The sequence below is a fragment of the Nyctibius grandis genome, chromosome 8, assembly GCF_013368605.1.
Source record: "Nyctibius grandis isolate bNycGra1 chromosome 8, bNycGra1.pri, whole genome shotgun sequence".
Taxonomy (NCBI): domain Eukaryota; kingdom Metazoa; phylum Chordata; class Aves; order Nyctibiiformes; family Nyctibiidae; genus Nyctibius; species Nyctibius grandis.
In genome coordinates this window covers 5,245,389-5,263,180 of record NC_090665.1, presented here as the reverse complement: position 1 = coordinate 5,263,180, position 17,792 = coordinate 5,245,389, and the positions used below count along the sequence as shown (strand labels likewise).

The 17,792-nt window shown below is 37.0% G+C and overlaps 1 protein-coding gene across 2 annotated transcripts in view; it reads right to left on the bottom strand.

Moving 5' to 3' along the window:
* Positions 1–286: 286 nt before the first annotated feature.
* PRKCI (protein kinase C iota) overlaps positions 287–17,792 on the bottom strand; it is a 29,230-nt gene continuing 11,724 nt past the window's right edge. The window contains exons 3-18 of one of the 2 annotated variants that reach the window (XM_068406248.1): positions 16,631–16,720; positions 15,243–15,293; positions 13,983–14,068; positions 12,487–12,627; positions 11,563–11,617; positions 10,773–10,831; positions 10,153–10,329; positions 9,075–9,172; positions 8,346–8,432; positions 7,611–7,746; positions 6,477–6,564; positions 5,191–5,316; positions 5,009–5,088; positions 4,453–4,542; positions 4,049–4,164; positions 287–2,921 (exon numbers count right to left, since the gene is read on the bottom strand). In XM_068406248.1, the coding sequence (XP_068262349.1) occupies positions 2,834–2,921; positions 4,049–4,164; positions 4,453–4,542; positions 5,009–5,088; positions 5,191–5,316; positions 6,477–6,564; positions 7,611–7,746; positions 8,346–8,432; positions 9,075–9,172; positions 10,153–10,329; positions 10,773–10,831; positions 11,563–11,617; positions 12,487–12,627; positions 13,983–14,068; positions 15,243–15,293; positions 16,631–16,720 (1,568 nt within the window). In that variant the 3' untranslated portion in view covers positions 287–2,833. Of the gene's footprint in view, positions 2,922–4,048; positions 4,165–4,452; positions 4,543–5,008; positions 5,089–5,190; positions 5,317–6,476; positions 6,565–7,610; positions 7,747–8,345; positions 8,433–9,074; positions 9,173–10,152; positions 10,330–10,772; positions 10,832–11,562; positions 11,618–12,486; positions 12,628–13,982; positions 14,069–15,242; positions 15,294–16,630; positions 16,721–17,792 lie in introns of those variants that run through there. The other variant, XM_068406249.1, reaches the window with a different exon arrangement.

Genomic DNA, 17,792 nt, shown 5'->3' with positions numbered 1-17,792 from the left:
TGGTGTTGGAACAAAAGACAGAACCTACAAGGACGCTTGTCCCCATAGAGAACGATGAATGTAAGGCTGGCAAAGCACATTGGAGAGGGACCTCCATTCTAAGATGTGTTTGGGGAACACGGGCTGAGGGAGGTATTTCTGAGGTCTCTCCCAGTGCTACCTTCCAGAAGAAATTATAAGATTAGAACAACACTCCTGTGGGACCTGGATAGTTAAGGGTCAAATGACAGTCCCAAGCAAAGTCCAGCATTTCACAGTATTTGTTTTAGAGGTTAACACACAGAGGCCTAATATAAATGTTTTATTTAAAGTAAAAAGTGTGCACAAATAAAGGGAATGATTACACAACAATGTTCAAGACCATATTCCATATGAAACAGCAAAACACTTGTGACAATATTAACTAGCAGAGCACCCATAAGAATCCAACTCGCATACAAAAAGGAGGTTACTCCACATAAATACATCATGCTTCTGATGCAGACACTTTCTGCAAAAGACAAAGCCTACTGCACTGGACTGTTTACACCCAATGGCCCTTCTGAATATTTATGACAGTTGCTATATGCTTAACAGTATAACAGTAACAAAAAATAACTGTTAATATCATGGCACTTTGGAGAAAATTAAAGTTTAAAAATGGATTTACAGTCATTGGTTTGTCACTTAGCAACATTCTTAATGGTTAGATAGGTAATAGAAAAAGTATCTTTTCTGTTACATTATCTATAAAAAACCCTAACTTTTGCTTTAAGCACAAAAGACAGTGTTTTACTCCATTACTCTTCTGTGATGAATAGCAGAAATGCCCTTCCTTACATAAAGCCATTTTACTTAATACCCCATCTGAAATTAAGCCACTGTAGAGACAAGACTTTGCTTGTTTGCCTTAAATAACTTCCAAGTTTAATATCAGTTAAGTCCTGATGTCTAAACTAGTCATGCGGGTGTAGAAGTCAGAGGCTAAAGAATTAATCACAATTTTAAAACTGCATGTAAGCAGTTCACTTGACATGAACTAAACATGCTGAAGTTATTAGCTGCTCTGTAAAAGTAGGTTTACTCTGATATATTACATTTGAAAATATAAAACTTGAGTTTAAGGGAATCAGATTTTTAACAGTGCAGAGGTTCAATGCTTCCCTGAAACTGAGGCCCCTCCAATCACCTCCCAGTTCTGACAACTCAGCCCAATACTTCAGAGTTTCCTATTCAAGTTGCAAAGAAAAATATGAACTAAATACCATACCGTGACACTACTGTGTATTTGTGCAATCTCTCTCCTTGAAGCTAACATGTAAGTGAAAAAACATACACCAGAAGATTTGTGCTACGAATTTACAGTGTCACCATACAAGGACTTTCAAGGAGAGACAGTGACCAAGCAGAAGTCTTATTACAAGCTTTAGATAAGGTTTGCTAACTTGTGCTTACAGATACTTTGATCTGCTTTCAGTAACACTTAGCTTGCCTTACAGCTCTTACTTATATAACACAGATTCTTTTCTTCAGTGTCTCTTAATCCCTTTTCCCCAAAATAATAATAATAAAAAAAAAGTGGTACATTTGGCATTTCTTCAGCCCAAGACATTCAAAACTATTCCTAAAACATTAAAATAAGAATTATCTGTGCTGTGTATTACACTGTTCACTAACATGAAATGTAAGAATCACCCTCCCAAAAGTCCTAGTTTGAACCGTTCTTTCAGTTTATTCCAGTTGCTTTACTATTAACCTTGAGTCTACCAACATTTAAGGTTTAATTGCAATTATAAATCACCATCTATAGGGGAGAAGTTAAGGGAGTCATTGTGGACAGCACCTATTTTTTTTCTAGATGTGCTTTTTCCACTGCCAAAGTCAAATGCATTTCCAAGAGTATGGCAATAAGATTATAAAAAGGAAACAATGCCCTTACCGAGGCCATAGCTGTAACGTATGCAGTTCTGATACAGTTAGACAGCAAGTGTAAAAGCAATAAATAACAGTATGAGGTTCTACATCCGTCAATACCAGCTGCCCATTGCTACTAACTTACACTCTACAGATTTTCACTTTTTAAAGTATTAACTGAATGCCACTTATTTAAACAGACACTTTATACCATGTACAGCCCTCACTGAAAGGGACAGGCTCAGAAAGGCACTCTCTGGGTATCAGTGTACAATTCCTAGTGTGTCATTTTGGAGCAAAGTCTATTGATTCTAATATTGAGTTAATCATCTCCTTTTAGACAGGATCAGTTTACCCTATGAAAGCAGCCATTCTGGAACTAGTCAATCCCAAAATCTGCTCTCCTTGCTGTCATTTCAATCTGAAGGGCAGTAACATAGCTCTAACTTCTATACCTAAGGAGAACAGGGAAATCAGATGTTTAGAGAGAAGAGATTTAGAACTACAGAAGTCATAAGGTCTCACTCATCTCGCTGGCAAAATGGAATTCCCTTAACGATATTTTATTACATCCTCTAATGCAATTTGTATTCTTAAATCAATAAGAAAGCTTTCCTTTATCAGAACGCTATATTGGCAGATGATACAGCCAGACCCCATTGCTCAGTCAGGAGCCCCAGAGACCACCGTCAACATTCAAATTCAAGTTTGGCAAGACTGCTGGAACGTTTACCGTTTTCAGTCTGGCAGCTGAAGGTTCAGCATAACAACTGTCCTTGATGACAATTAACACAAAAAGAAAATTAGTGAGTAATTCACACTGGGTGGTAAGGGTAAGACGTTCAGTTACTCATTTTATGCAAGTGCATCCAAATGAAGAGATGTTTATCCATGCAGAAACAAACAGAGTAACAATTGGCACAGTCCAGAAATGGAGAATTCAGACACATTCCTCAGCTGACATCAAAAGAGGATTTATATATTCAAAGCCTTCAAATTCAGATTGGTCAATCTTCTTCACAATATCACTATTAAGATTAAAAAACATTCATTAGTTCAGCAAAATTAAAAAGGTAACGATATTCACTGTCTTAGAATTTAGACCTGTACAGCAGATCGCAACTGAGAACATTTTCCTTCTCTCTTTTGTCCCTCTCTATCCTTAAAGTTACCACTGTTTTTTTTCTAGCCCCTATAATGGTAACAAAACACAAAACCACCCAGGAACAGTGACTGGGCTGTTCCCATGCACATACTCACCCCATAAAGCAATCTGCAAGGTTTGCAGTTTTAAAACTTTCCCAAAACAGTCAGTTTTGTAAAAAAATGAAAACATTAGGATGTGATAGATACTGCACCTGCATCAGCAACTCTTCTAAACTTTATTTGTACATTATGCATTTACAAATGGATGAAGAAGGAAGTTGGATCTCAGACCTAATTAAGGTGCATAGGTAACATTTACTATTCACTGTTTGTGTTTACGTGCTACACGAACATTATCCAAAACCCTAGAAAAATGCCTAAAATGCAAACAGCAGTGACTCAGTCAAACTAGAAAGGCCCTTCCCTCCTCGTCGCAAATCAGGGCCCCTCAGGAGCAAGGAACCACAAATCCACTACCAAAATCAAACACATTATCATGCATTTTATCAACGCTTTTCAGCCAGGGTAATCCGATCAGACTACTAACAATTTACAATACCTGAACAAGTCAAACAAAGCATCTTCTCTTGTCCAGAACACCCAAGACTGAATCTATCTAAACCAAACATTCTAGAAATATCATGATTTAAAGTAATCCAGAAATAAACCACTTGACAAAACAGGTCTTTTCCGTCACACATTTGTTTCTTGCAGATGACACCACTGAAACTTGTAAAATAGCACTTATTCATCCTTCCCCAAACTAAGATTCTTTAAAGCAACTTTCCCACTGTTGGTTGATTTTTACATCACGCCACAGTACAATACTTAATCCATCCACATGAAGCCTACCATGAGGATACATAATAGAGTTTTCCCCAAACTAACAGAAGAAAATGTTATTTACTGCTTTATGTATAACTCTGTGTACTGTAACTACAGCTATTCAGTGAAGTTTTGTAACTCCTTCACTAACTTATCAGAACATCTTAAATTCTACATTACTTACTCATCATCTGGAGTGAGCTGCACAGGTTCATTGGTGAACTGGGAATCAAAGTTATCCAGACCAAATTCCCCAGATATATTTGGTTTAAATGGAGGCACCACTTGCTTTTGCTCCATCTAAGAATAAATGCACTTAGTAACACCAAGAATGAGTTATAAGCTACTTAATTATTTTTAAACAAGGCTGGAAGTTACTATTAAGTTTCTTTTGTATACTTTCTACAATCATTCTATTAATCTACTGTACTTACAGGTGTGTAAAAGGGTTACAAGATTCTATATTATCATTATGGTACACCTTAAGTAAAGAGCTTAAGTTTTACGTCATCTCTCGTGCTCAAAACCAGTTGTCAAGCCATCACTGCACACAAAGAAAATAAGCCAAGCCAGTGAGCATTCACATACCAGATCCCAATCAACATTGCGAAAGAATGGATGTCCCTGGATATCTGCAAATCCCGTCTGAGGATGGCAGCCTAAGCGTTCCTTTGGATCCTGTGCAAGGAAGGAAATATTTCTAAATGGGTGCCATGGCCTACACACAAATAAAATCCAAACGTTACAAAATTCTGTGGGAAATGAAACACCAGAGTTACAAGGGACACTGAAGAACTAAGTTCACATTATTTATTTTGGAAACTGTTCCAATTTACTGTCTGAAATAGGCATGAATATATGGGAGCCTTCAACAGAATTTTATATAAATAATCATGCCATCTTTCTTCATTTTTTATTGAGACCTACTTAAACATACCATATATTTCATCACAGCAAACTTGGTTAGATTACAAGTGAATTTGATTCTTTCCCCAACCCACCCCTCCCTGAGCAGGCTGACTATGCCAGGCAATCACACTGGGGTAGTAACTGCAGGTTACTGGTAAATTAGTCAACAGGTTTTTAAAAAAAAAAAACCCCAGCTGCTCTTGAGAAGTCTTAAACAGTCCCCTTTAGCTCTTACCTTATTAAGGAAACTCTTTAGAACACCTGCTGCTTTAACAGAAAGGGATCGGGGAATTCGGATCTGTTTCTCCAAAATTACTGCAAGAAAACAAGGTTCGTATCACCCTTTGCATCTTTAAAGTTAGATTAAAGGTAAGTAGAAACAAAGCACTGAAGTGTAGGAACACTCGTGGTACTTACCTTGGAAAAGATAATCTTCTGTGTTCTGATCAGGATTGTCCGAACTCCCAACAATATCAAATGGTGACCGGCCTGCCATCATTTCAAACATCAGCACACCAAGTGCCCACCAGTCTACACTGAAGCCTGGAATTCAAAGGAGAAAACACCACTGAACATATCTTGGAGAAAAAATACCAACACTTTTGGGGCTAAAAACAGACACGTTTTGAGAAGAAAGAATTAGTTCAAAAATTTAAGTATTGGCAGTCTTTCTGATCATCTGAGTAAAGGAGACGTAACAACTGTACTGGCCGTTACTCGGTTCATTATGTGCGCAATAGGAGGGAATGCTGTACAAAGGAAACGCAAGAAGTTTAAAGGCTGGTGTAGGACCTTAACAAGGGTTTAGATAATATTGAAGCCTTGTCACTACTAACCAGCAGTGCATTATCCAGGGCTGGGGATAAGGACAAGGAGGAAGTAGGTGATTCTTATTAGTAGCAAGATAGTAATTTATCAAGCTGAGCATAACTATTCTACTATTCACTGCTAAAGAAAATGAATTCCAGTAGCTAGACTGGGACTGATATAGGCTGGTGGGCCTATAAAGTTTGTGATAAGGAAGGAAGATGTGAAGCCAGCCTGAAAGAGACATTTGATTGAAATAAGATGGCAGATTTAAAATTACATTATACCTTTTTTTAACTAGGAACTAATTGTAGAACCTGTTAAAATCTTAAGGGAAGAAAAGAGATCAAAGATCTGCTTGGCACAGTATTGGAAGCTTAGGAAGGACACACAGCAAGCCTTCTATACTGTCCTACATCTCTTGCTTCAGGAATCTTGTGGACTTCCTGAACAAGCAACTGCACAGACAATTTCATTTTTAACACCGAGATTTGTGAAAGGGATGTCTACTATCTAGGCCCTTTGCAATGCATTTATATCTAATATATCAATGCTACATTGCTGCCAAATATAAAGCTCCGAAACTGAACACAATTCAAGACTGCAAGTATATCATTAGTAGTATCTAAAATAGTTATAAATAATAATACATTTGAAGACTCAAGCTATTCTTAATAAAAAGAATTTAAAATGTGGAAGGCAGTGTATCTCATTTGCTTGGTGTGGTGTTTTCTGCCCTTCCTTTGAAGGGTTTATTTACTTTTTCAGACACGATGCTGAATTAAGACTGATAATGTGTCTAATGAAGATTTATACTTTTCTACTGCTAAACAACTCGAGTAAGAAGTAAGAGACAAGGTGAAAGTTATATGGTAGCAGTGAAAAATTCAATTTACCATAATCCTCTCCCCGGAGAATTTCTGGTGCAATATAGTTTGGAGTCCCACAGAACGTGCTGGTTGTGTCACCAGGCCTCAGACCCTCCTTTAAGAAAAGATAGGAAGAAAATACTTTACAGTGAGCCAAAGATCCCACACCCCCCTCTGCTAAGAACTTTGAGTTCTTTTGAGTTAATTTAAGTGTCCTGAATAAACTGCTTTCGGTTTAGTAAGACTACACTTAAATCTGTATGTAAATGAATACAAAGCAGTACTTGATTCATAAGAAACAGAAGCAGGTCACATCTAGAGTCTCGGAAGGATGGCACATACCTATTGAGGACATCATCTTTTAAGGTTTTGGTTAGTAAGCTCCACCACATCTCCAACGACAGGGAAGTGGGAATAACTGAGGCATGGTGGAACAGCTTACATGAGCGGGGTGTTGCGATGGACAGATACAAGCTTTTCAGAGAAGAGCATGGGATGCAGAATGGGGAAGAGGGTGCTACCCAAAGAAGTTGTGCAGTCTTCATCCTTGGAAGTTTTCAAGACCAAACTGAGCAAAGCCCTTAATAACCTGGCCTGATCTTATAGCTTATCCTGCTTTGAGCAGCAGGGTGGATCAGACTTCCTGAGGCCCTTTCCAACCTGTATTACTTTATGCTTTTCAGTTGCTTAGACAAAATTGTAACATTTAAAATAGTTCTAATAAATCAGCATAATGGCAATTCCACAGCAAAGTCAAACCTGTGCTCCAGGAGTGTCTTTGTAGTGACAAACTTTTTCTAGAGAAAATGGCAAGTGTCATAGAACCCAAATGGGAGCAAGTGTGACTGATATATTTCAACCTCTTGCTCTTTTTGAAATCAAGCTATCTTGACTATTTCAGCCTACCCCTCCCAGTCAAGCTGATTCAGCAGCTTTATAAAAACATAAACAGTATATACATGTGTAGCCTGTGCACTTTGGCTTTTTTTTTTTCTTTTCTCCTTTCACTTCACTTTGTAGAAGTGAAATGAGTATACAGCCTGTCTGCACTGTGTATAAATGAATATCTTGAAATTACACATTTTTAAGTCTCTGCATCTTTTAATTCATGACGATTTCTTAATTGTTGATTTTACTGGTTAGCAAGGAACTAGAGCTTACCTTGCACATGCCATAATCTGTGAGTTTAATATGCCCTTCAGAATCTAGCAGCACATTATCCAGTTTTAAATCTCTGTAGATTATCCCTCGTTCATGTAAATAGTTCAATGCTAGACTGATTTCAGCAGAATAAAACCTAGTGTAGAAAGAGATATGGATTACTCAAGTAATCAAATACCCAAACCACAATAACAGTCTCGGTAGTATGATACTTTTCTAAATATAATGCCCTGTATTCTATTATTTTTCATCAGAGAAGTAATTTGTTTATAGTCATACAAACGTTTCTATCCACAGTCACTTAAAAATTATTTTAATTAATATTGATGTCTACTGATCATCCCTTTCATCTCACCATCTGAGATGAAGCATATGCACCAAGAGCTCAGCATTTGCCTGGACAGCTGGTGGCAGTTGTTTTAAGAGAAACACACTGATATCATTAGACAGTTAAAAAAATACCACAACAGTGTTTTTCTAGAAAAAAATTCAGAATCAGACTAAAGTCATCTAGTGTAATGCTAATAAAAGCAACAACTAAGTGCTTCCTATTACAGTTCCTCCTTGAAACAAAAATATGGTAGCTTGCAGTATTAAAATGAGGATGCAGTTTCACATTCCTTAAAACCTTAACATCTAGAGAGGACTTGCTAGCTCATCACCATAATCTCTGCAGTACTGCACTGTGTCAGAAAACCAACTGTTTAGATGCCAGAAATCTGAAATTAGACATACCTGGCATGCTCCTCTGGCAGCTTTCTCTGCCTCTGCATATGAAACATTAGATCTCCTCCATTTACATACTCTATAACGAAGAATAACCTGAAACACACAAGAGTTTGTTACAAATGACTGTATACGAGGCTGAAAGAGGTGTGAGATGTTACAGGTCTGTTATCGAATAATATCAAGTCAGCTCCTCCCATCCCTCTGGTAATATGGCTGGTTTCACCATTTTCCCTCTCTTTGAATAAACTCCCAAAGTTAAAAATCAAGTATACAAAGTTTCTCTAGATAATTCCTTTACTGCTAAAGTAAGTAATCCTTCCCACATTCCTAATCCATTTCAGCTACTGCTTGTCATTATTACATATGTGACTACCCAAGTAGATTCACATCAGTTTCTATGCACAAACCTGAAAAAAAAAAAAATTTTTTCTCATTTTCCTTCCTGATCCCTTCAATCTCCTTTGTTTGTAGTTAATACTATTAGTATTACAAATACTTTCTTCTCACTTCCCTTCACTAGCTTGTCACCTTTTCAAACAGCAAGGACGTTGTTTAAATATACAATAACTATATTTTATATATACTGAAAATTATTACAAAATGCTACAGTGATTTACAGTACGTTGACTTTCGCTACCTACCTAACACTTAATGCTTTAAATAGGCCTTTGAGGTGCCTAACAGTATGAAATATTTTTGAATAAGAGTATCTTCTTATTATCTTATGACCTTTACCTGCTTTCTGTCTGGAAGCAAGAGTGTAGTCCGACAAGAAAGGGATGATTTGAAGCCTGTTCAAAGACGTGTTTCTCTGTCTGAACCCAATCAATATCCTATTTATTTAAGAAAAGTGACATTCAGAAAAGGATTGTTGCACTTCTCAGGTCAAGAATTAATGAAAATTAGCATAAAGATATTCAAGTGTTTTGCTGTCCTTGTTTTACTTGCAATAAATTAAATATTATATAGTTCTCCAATGTGAAGACAGACAATTTAGCATACTTTTTTTTTTTTTTTTTTTCCTCCTGTCTTGAGTGTCCTGTATTTTTAGCCTCATTGTGTAACTACACTTGGGAACAAAGATACACTCATTTATAAAAGATAAAGTGGTGCAGACAAATGTAAAGTAGCATCAGGAAATGCAGAAGAAACCAATGGTAGACTGAGAAACACATGCAAAAGTTCTGACCACAGTCACTCAAGTCTTTTCAGAGTAGCCTAAAGAAACACACAGGAAATCTTCAGCAACAAGAGCTGTTTAGCAGTTTAATACTGTAATTCTGATTAGTTTCCACTAATCACTGTATAAGCTACAAATTGTTAAGATGGAGGTCCGATTTAAAGAGCAATTAAAAAAACATTGTGAGTTCTCCTTTGTGACAAAAACCCAGACTTGAACATATGAAAGCCAGACTGCACCCACTTCTTTTTCAGCACAGCAAGCCAACATAATAGGAGAGATTTGGAATGCTGCTCCGAAACAACGAAGCAAGCCAGGCTTATTAACTTGAATTCTGCAGGAGCACTGCCACAGACAGTGCTGATCACAAAAGGAGACACTGACAACAAAGGCAATGAGGCTCATGACAGAAACCACTGGCACAGGAGGGTGGCTGTGAGCTACCAGTCTGTCAATGAAAACCTCAAAATTTATTACGTGTCTTGTGAACCTCCTGTAGCATAACATGCATGGGAAACCACATGTGTAATTTTCAATTAGGGCTGCAGACCCAGCAACCTGGCTCCCACCTTGTGGTAGATACCAAAGCTCTTTGGAAGAGTTGCCTGATTTATTGACAAAAAGCTTGCCTACCTCATCATCATTGACGAGCTCTTTCTTTACCACTTTCATCGCATAAATGCGTTCAGTTTTCTTCAATCGAACAAGCAGTACTTTAGCATAACTGCCTCTTCCTATAACTCGGAGCAAATCAAAATCCTGAAGGCCCAGACTGGAGGAAGCCTTGCCACTTTCTCTAATGCTCATTGCCTATGGATAGATACTTTGAAATCAGTAAGCAGGCTTGCCAACTTTAACAACTGCAAAAGTTAGCATTTCAAATAGAACAGCAAAATTAATATAAACAAGTAATTCAATTAACACTTGTTATTCTTAAAACTGCACTGTCCTGGAAAGGAATGTGAGGGGAAAGGAAGGAGGCAGAGGACACTTGGCAGATATGAAACAAATGAAACTGGAGGAGTCTGGAATACTTTCTAAGTCAAAACACATCTATACTAAGTCAAAGTGCATCTCAACTCAAAATAAAACAGCTTGCAAGTCACACATGCATACATTCCAGTGAGCAACCCAAATGTGCTTTATGTACTAGTTTTCAGTTTGTGACAAATTAAATTACTAATATCTCGAAATTGAGAGATACAAAGGCTTTAAGATCTCTGAATACAGTTAGCACAGTTAAGATACTTTACCTCTTTTTCTTCACCAACGTGGTCCAAGCTCTCATGACTCGAGGGATTGTACGGAATCACTAGACATGCAAGAAAAATTATTAGACCGATGTGACACAACAATATTTTCCTTTGCCTTAAAATTTCCCACACACAAGAGCTCACAGAGATACACAATTTAAATGCATCTATTGTAAGTATTCAGAACTGTTAGGTTTGGGTTTTGTTTTTTGTTTTGTTTGTTTGTTTTTTTTAAACCATGAGAATCATTCTTTTGCAATACTCCATTAATAATCCATTATGGCTACTATAAAACCCTGTAATTACATTTGGAGATCTCTTCAGATTAATCTTGACTCCACACACAGAGAATCTTGTGCAGAACACTGGTTTATTGGTTTCTCAACTGATCATTGTCTACATCCAAATTCAACTGTTAGGACCATCACTCTGCTACAAGAATGAACCTGTTTGGCTGCTGATCCAGCAGAAGCCCTGCTAATTCTGTTAAGGTTTTTTTGTTTGTTTGTTTGATCTGGGCATTTAAAGTACACAGTTTACTGATGGAAAATGTAACCGAGAGCCTAAATTCTTCCTTTTTAGCCAAGTTTCTTAGACTGATAATATATGGAAAACTGAGACATTTTTCTATTTATACCCCCCTTAGTATTAAGAAGCCATCTTATTTTTCTTGTTCTATGAACAAAAGGGTTTTTAAAATAATTTGAAGTCATTCTGTTTCATTTCAAAACCCAAAGTTCATGTTTCAGCAACTTACAGTAATTTAAAGAAAAAAAATTATTGATCTTACCCGATTCTACATTATCTGGATGCACTGATGATGGATCCATAGGCATTATGGGTTCCTGCAAATACGCACAGGAATTTTGTAACAGACTGTCCAAGTGTGAGAGACATTATTTTAGAGACAACAACTGAAATAAATGATCCCTGAGGAATATTATCTAGGTACTTTTTAACTTGATTAGTGAACGTAGTTACTGCTCTAATCTACACACAATAAAAGAAACCACTGCAGTCCTTATTTTATCTATTTTCCAGAAGTTACGACACATTTCCAGAAGCTGTTAAAGTGACAACTCAGTATAACAGAGAGAAGTATAGCAGATGAGAAATGAGACAGAAAAGCTCAAGTACTTCAGCAGTACATATATTAGCCAAATGACTTAACAAAATGCAGACCTGTAGCTGTCTGCTTTTAATATGAAACCAGGACCAGTAATCATCTAAATTTTTCTGGGGACTTAAGAACTAAAAATGATTTAATTTCTTGAGAGAAAAGTCAAAACTTCTGCACTTCATCTTCCTTTTCTGTAAAATAGGAAATAGTCTAATAATCTAACAGATGTTTAGAGAACTTGTTTTACCTGTACTTCACTTTCAAGATGTAAAATAGTATGTGTGTGTGTATATATATACACGCTATGTAAGAACATTGTGAAGGATGAGATAAATATCACTTTTATGTTTATATTTGACATAGGAAAAAATATCAGATGTGAAAGTTAAGACTCCCATCTTGCCACTAAATTGCCATGCTGCCAAGTGATTCCCAATCTTTCTTGCAAAGTGTCACAGTAAGCATAAAGAATAATGTTTCACCTGCTGTGATTATTTGCAGACTATAGTTTGAAAACCATTAGTATAAAATGGGCTTTTTTGATTGGTGTGTCGTTGTTTTTTAAAGGCAACTTGTCAGATAAGTTTTACTTACTGGTTGTAGTGTATGACGGCCACATTCACTACTGACAAGTTTGTGACACTTCTTGTGAACAAGGAGTTTGCAATTGATGCATTTATATCCCTGGCGACCCAGGCCCCATATTCGGTCAGTGCAGATGGCACAATGAGCTCTCTAGAATGACAAATCAACAAAACTGATTAAAGAGCAAAAGTAAACAATAAGAACTATTCAGGCACATTTTCATTAACGAGGAACATAGGATAGGAGATCAGAGAGATCCCTACTGAACTTGCCACTATACCAAGAGTCTCTATCTGAAAACTTCAAGAACAGACAGGCAGATACAATACAGAGGAGGCCCAAAAGTTACAACTGAACAATAAGTAGTACCTGCTGTACAGAAAGTCTGCATCTACACAGAAAGGTGCAGGCACAGCCAGTCTCTTCTGCTGCCCACGGACCCAGAGAGACATGAGCCAACGCCAGGTCAAAAGCATGGCAGCTGAATCAGCAGGCTGCTGTGCCTAAGCTGATTTGCTACGTGTCTTGTCACCTCTCTGTGTAGATGGAGTCCTTATGTTTGTACAGAGGGAGGCAGGAGACCAAAACCTTCAACACGTTAAACCACCAGATAACAAGAAATGGGAAGATCACCGCTCACTGAAGAATATTCACAAAACAACTCAAAAGAACCATGAAAACGGGGTGCCTACAAAAGCAAGAGCGGAAAGTGATTAAACTACGGTGCCTTGACAGCCTTTGACCAGGAAGAGGTCAAAAAAAAAAAAAAAAAGCAGAAGTTAGATATGAAGGATGCTCAAGATGAAGTTTAGTGGAGACAATCTCAAGCATTAAGCACACAATACACTAAGCTGAGAGAAGAAGGAAAGATTATTGAAGCTGTCAAGGAACCTGGCTTATTAAAATATTTTGGGTTTGGTTTTTGCTGTTGCTTTTTCTAAATACAGCAGATAGCCTTCTTGGTCCTTAGCTAATTATATTTGACCATTGCTTCTTGAAAATATTACAAATGGTTTGTTATTTTCAGTTGGTTACGTACTATCATAAGCAGGCTGTTTGGAGAAACATCTTAGTTTTTCCTTTAAAAGTCATGAAAGAAAAGTCTGTGCATCATAAGCGAGTTCAGACCTTTTTAGTCCCAGAACTTAACTGAAAATGTACTTTCAGCTCGTAGTCATCCAATTCCAGTGTTCAGGTTTGCCCTCTGAGAAGATTTTAAGGGAACAGGGGAGCATTTATATAATCAGTATTGTGGTTTCTCGGTATCATGGTTTCAGAGTGTATGTAAAGTGCAATGCAATAAATTTATTTTTATTTTTCTAAGTTCCTGATAATTTAATGATTAACTTTCCTTAAACTACAGGGTTACCAAAAGTCTACATACTACAGACAAACAACAAAAATGAGAATAAAACTACCTTATAATTTTTCAAGGCAGTGACATTGTAATTATGAAAGTAAGACATCCCTGTATCATGGTTTTAAGTACCCAACAAGAGTCTCACCCTGTTAAATCGTTTGGCTTGGAAAGTGTGACCATTTGCACAATAGAGCTTTCGCCACCGGCGGGCGCCTCGGCGATAAATGGATTCTAAGAGGAAAAACATACGGTTATATCCATAAAAACATAAACACAGAACTACAACATCTTCTCATGGACATTTCTGTGTAGAGTGACTTGTAGAATGAAGTTTCACTCCCGCACCTTACCGAAACAGTAATGTTCCAAGTATCTTTTTCATTTTTTAAATTTGGGGAAAATTTGAAGTAGAATATCCCGATTAAGTCGAAGTTAATTCTGCTTTTCCAAAGTTAAAAGGAACAGTAAGTCAAGAGAAGGAAAACTGCCCAAACAATACAAACACTTGTGTGCAAGGTACGCACCTACCTTACCTAAACTTGGGGAGGAGCTGTGGGGAAAGGGAAGGAGGAACAAAGGTGAGTTTCAGGAACATGCTCCGATTTATAAGGTTGCTTGCACAAATCCCCCAGTGCTTTAGATCCACAGCTGCCACTTTGTTTTTTTATTTTTTTTATTACTAGAGGCATGTCAGGAACCAAAATTAAAAACTAGAATATACAAAACCACACTGAGTTGCAAATCTATTTGATTCAGTCCGCAACCTCATTTTTTCAGATCAGCAGCATTACCCATACTGTCAAGGTTAACTTTTAAGCATGCACATTTACATTTGTCAGAGACATGGATATCAAGCTGACAGATGTGTGTGTGCATAACATACACATCCTCTTTTAAAATCTTTAAGACAGAGGGAAAGTTACCCCTTTAATGTCTAGTACATTAGCTAACATTAGAGGTTTTCAGAGAATACTCTTGATAGTACCTAAACATCAATTTAAAATGAACTAACCACAGATCTCTAAATGGTGACACAAGTCATTACCATTGGTTACCACTGGTTACAAGCCTTTGTTCAATGTTAGTCAGCCAGCAATCTGGCAACTACCAAAAAGACAGGAATAGGATAAAAAACTGTCATGATAGAAGAGGCAAAAGCAAGGAAAGCAGAGTGACATGGATAGTTAACAGGAATGTGAAATGCTTATTAACAATGATTCAGAAATGACAAACAACATTTAAGTTTAGCAAGACTTTCTATTCCTTTTAAATATTTAATTTGTAAACATTTGCATTATTAATATTCATAATTGTAGGAAGCCAAACCATAGAATATAAAAATCTTCTAAAACAGGAAATCTGAATCCCTGATTTTCTGTACTTCTTAACCAAAATGCCTACTTACTGTCTTCTCCTGGACAAGGCATGCCAGGCCGTTCTGGTACACAAGGAAATACTGCAAGAAAAACATTAACTTCTGATTAATTTTTGTTTCGGACAGAATATAAATCTTTGGGTTAAATATAACACTTCTGAAATGCTTTCAACCATTCAGGAAGACAGCACAGACTGCATTTTAACAAAACCTTGTGCAAGAGCAGGTGAGCTGAAAAGCTGCCACAAAACCCTTTTGCTGGACATAACAGTGATCTATATAAGAAATACAAGCAAAAAGCAGAATAAACAAAGTTATTTCCTAAAGAAAGTAACTAGAAAAAAGTAATGATTCTGGCTTCTCATGTGACCAATGGTCACAGCCAATATTTGGAAATCTACTATAAACATATTGTATTACAGCCTCGTAACAACTATATATGATCTTGTCTATCTTAGACATTTTTTCCAGTTTATTTAGCTTCAGTCACTGTCAGAGAGAAGTATAATTGAGGAGAGAGAGCCATGGTGCTGGTTTAATCAGAAGCTTATCAAACACAAAAATACATGGAGAAAGGGCAGATCAAAAAGGATACTGGAGTAATACATACAGAAACAGTGAAATATATATAGAAACAGACTATGTTCTTCTTCCACTTTTAAAAAATTTGTGGGAAGCTGAAGAGCTGTCTCTTCCTTCCAAAAGAGCTGATGGTGAACTAGGATTTTTGCATCCTTTTAGAGAGGGACCATGTTAAGATACTGTAGTGTAACACACCCACTAACACTCTTTACAATGATACCCTGCTTTTCTGCTATAATCTCTGTTAAACTGAGATCTATCTTCTACTTGTCAAAAGTTACAAACAGTAAGAAAAATACACTGCAGAAGCTACCAAAATAGGCATATAACCCTGAAAAATAAAAATTGAACAATTACACATCAAACAGGGGCATGATATTAGGTTCAAAACTGGCCTAAAGCACTTAATTTTAGAAAAGTCAAACTTTTGACTAATCTGGCATCACAAATGGAGCTCATCAACTTTTTTTTCCTAATATAGATGCTGCTTTAAATCACTTATCAATAACAAAGTTTAGGACACTACTATGTATCTTCTACCACTCGTTGCCAGCAAGTGTATGAAGGCACTTGGGATGAATGAATGAAAGAGACAGGGGCTGTCTTTCATTAATAAAATAACAGCAAAGTTTTATTAAATTAAGGGGCAAATTAAGAACATTGACAAAGTGCTGACAGCTAAAGGCGCAGTGCATGATCTTCAGCATCGTCTTGACAGAATGCCACAAGAGGCTTTAACTGAGGAGGCTGCGCAAGAGACACTGATAATGCCGGGTGAAAATTCCACTTATTCAAAGGTACAAACATGAGAAGTAATATAGCAAATTTCACCACACCATGAATTAGAAGCTCTGAATCCTTGTTTAGTTCATACAACCGAAAGGCTTCTTCTAACTCCAGCTGAGAAGAAACTGTACATGGATCTCCTGCAGAAAGAAAAGAGAACAATACAGAACTCAATCCAACTAGTTCTGTGCCAGTCAACAGTTCCCTCACAGTCTGCTCTAAGATAGGTACTGCAGCAGAACAGAACAATATTCTCAAGTGGGTAGTATTCATTTTTAACACTGTTCAGAGAGCACATCTGGAAATAGTCATATTGAATGCTTTCAGGGAAAGTAAAAATATGAGATATTCCCAAGAGACAAGCAGATCATAATCACAAAACATCATTGGTTTGGTCTGCCACAAGCACGGTTACACATAGTTTCAGCACAGGAGGTGCAGGTTATCTTCCTGCACCTAAAATCCTTCTAAGATTCCATTTTATTTAAGGGATTTTTAATTAAAATTGAGTCAATTCTATTTTCACAGCTGCTTCAACATTGCCAAGACTTTAACCAGGAGGTGCAAAAGCAGTTAGACCTCTAGTCTTTCCTCAAATCTCAATCAAGACATTGGACAAATCATATAACCTAAGTGAAAACACCCCGTTTTTCTGATTAACTACTGATTTCATGCTCACAGGACTATTTGAAGTAAAATCCCTTAAAGAAAGGGCACCAAGGCAGGAAAAAAAGGGAGAGCTGGTTGTTTTGTTGTGTTTTTTTTGGCGGTGTGTGTTTTTTTTTTTTTTTTAATAAAACAATTGCAGCTTTTGTTGACCGTTTGAGATGGAGCAGATTAAAATACATACCAAATGCTTGTGTGATAAAGTTTCTCTGATGAGACTGTGTTGGATTGCTTTAACAAATCTGTGTTTCAGAAGTAACAGTTTAGGACTGATGAAGATCTCCTTACAGATATCTACTTTATGTTTCCAAAATATAACATTTATCCACAAAGATACTTCAGATTCACTAAATAGCACTTAATTACCTCAGGGCAATTTTGACATATAGGTAACTTTTAAACCTGGGGACACGGGTGGGTGGGGAATGAAGGAGATCAAGCTAGAGATCTGCTGTATTCAGGATCATGAGCAAGAAGGACCTTAAATTCTAGCCTTGGTTCATACTCCTTTGGACACACAATCTGTACTTTACCTGTTTCTCAAGA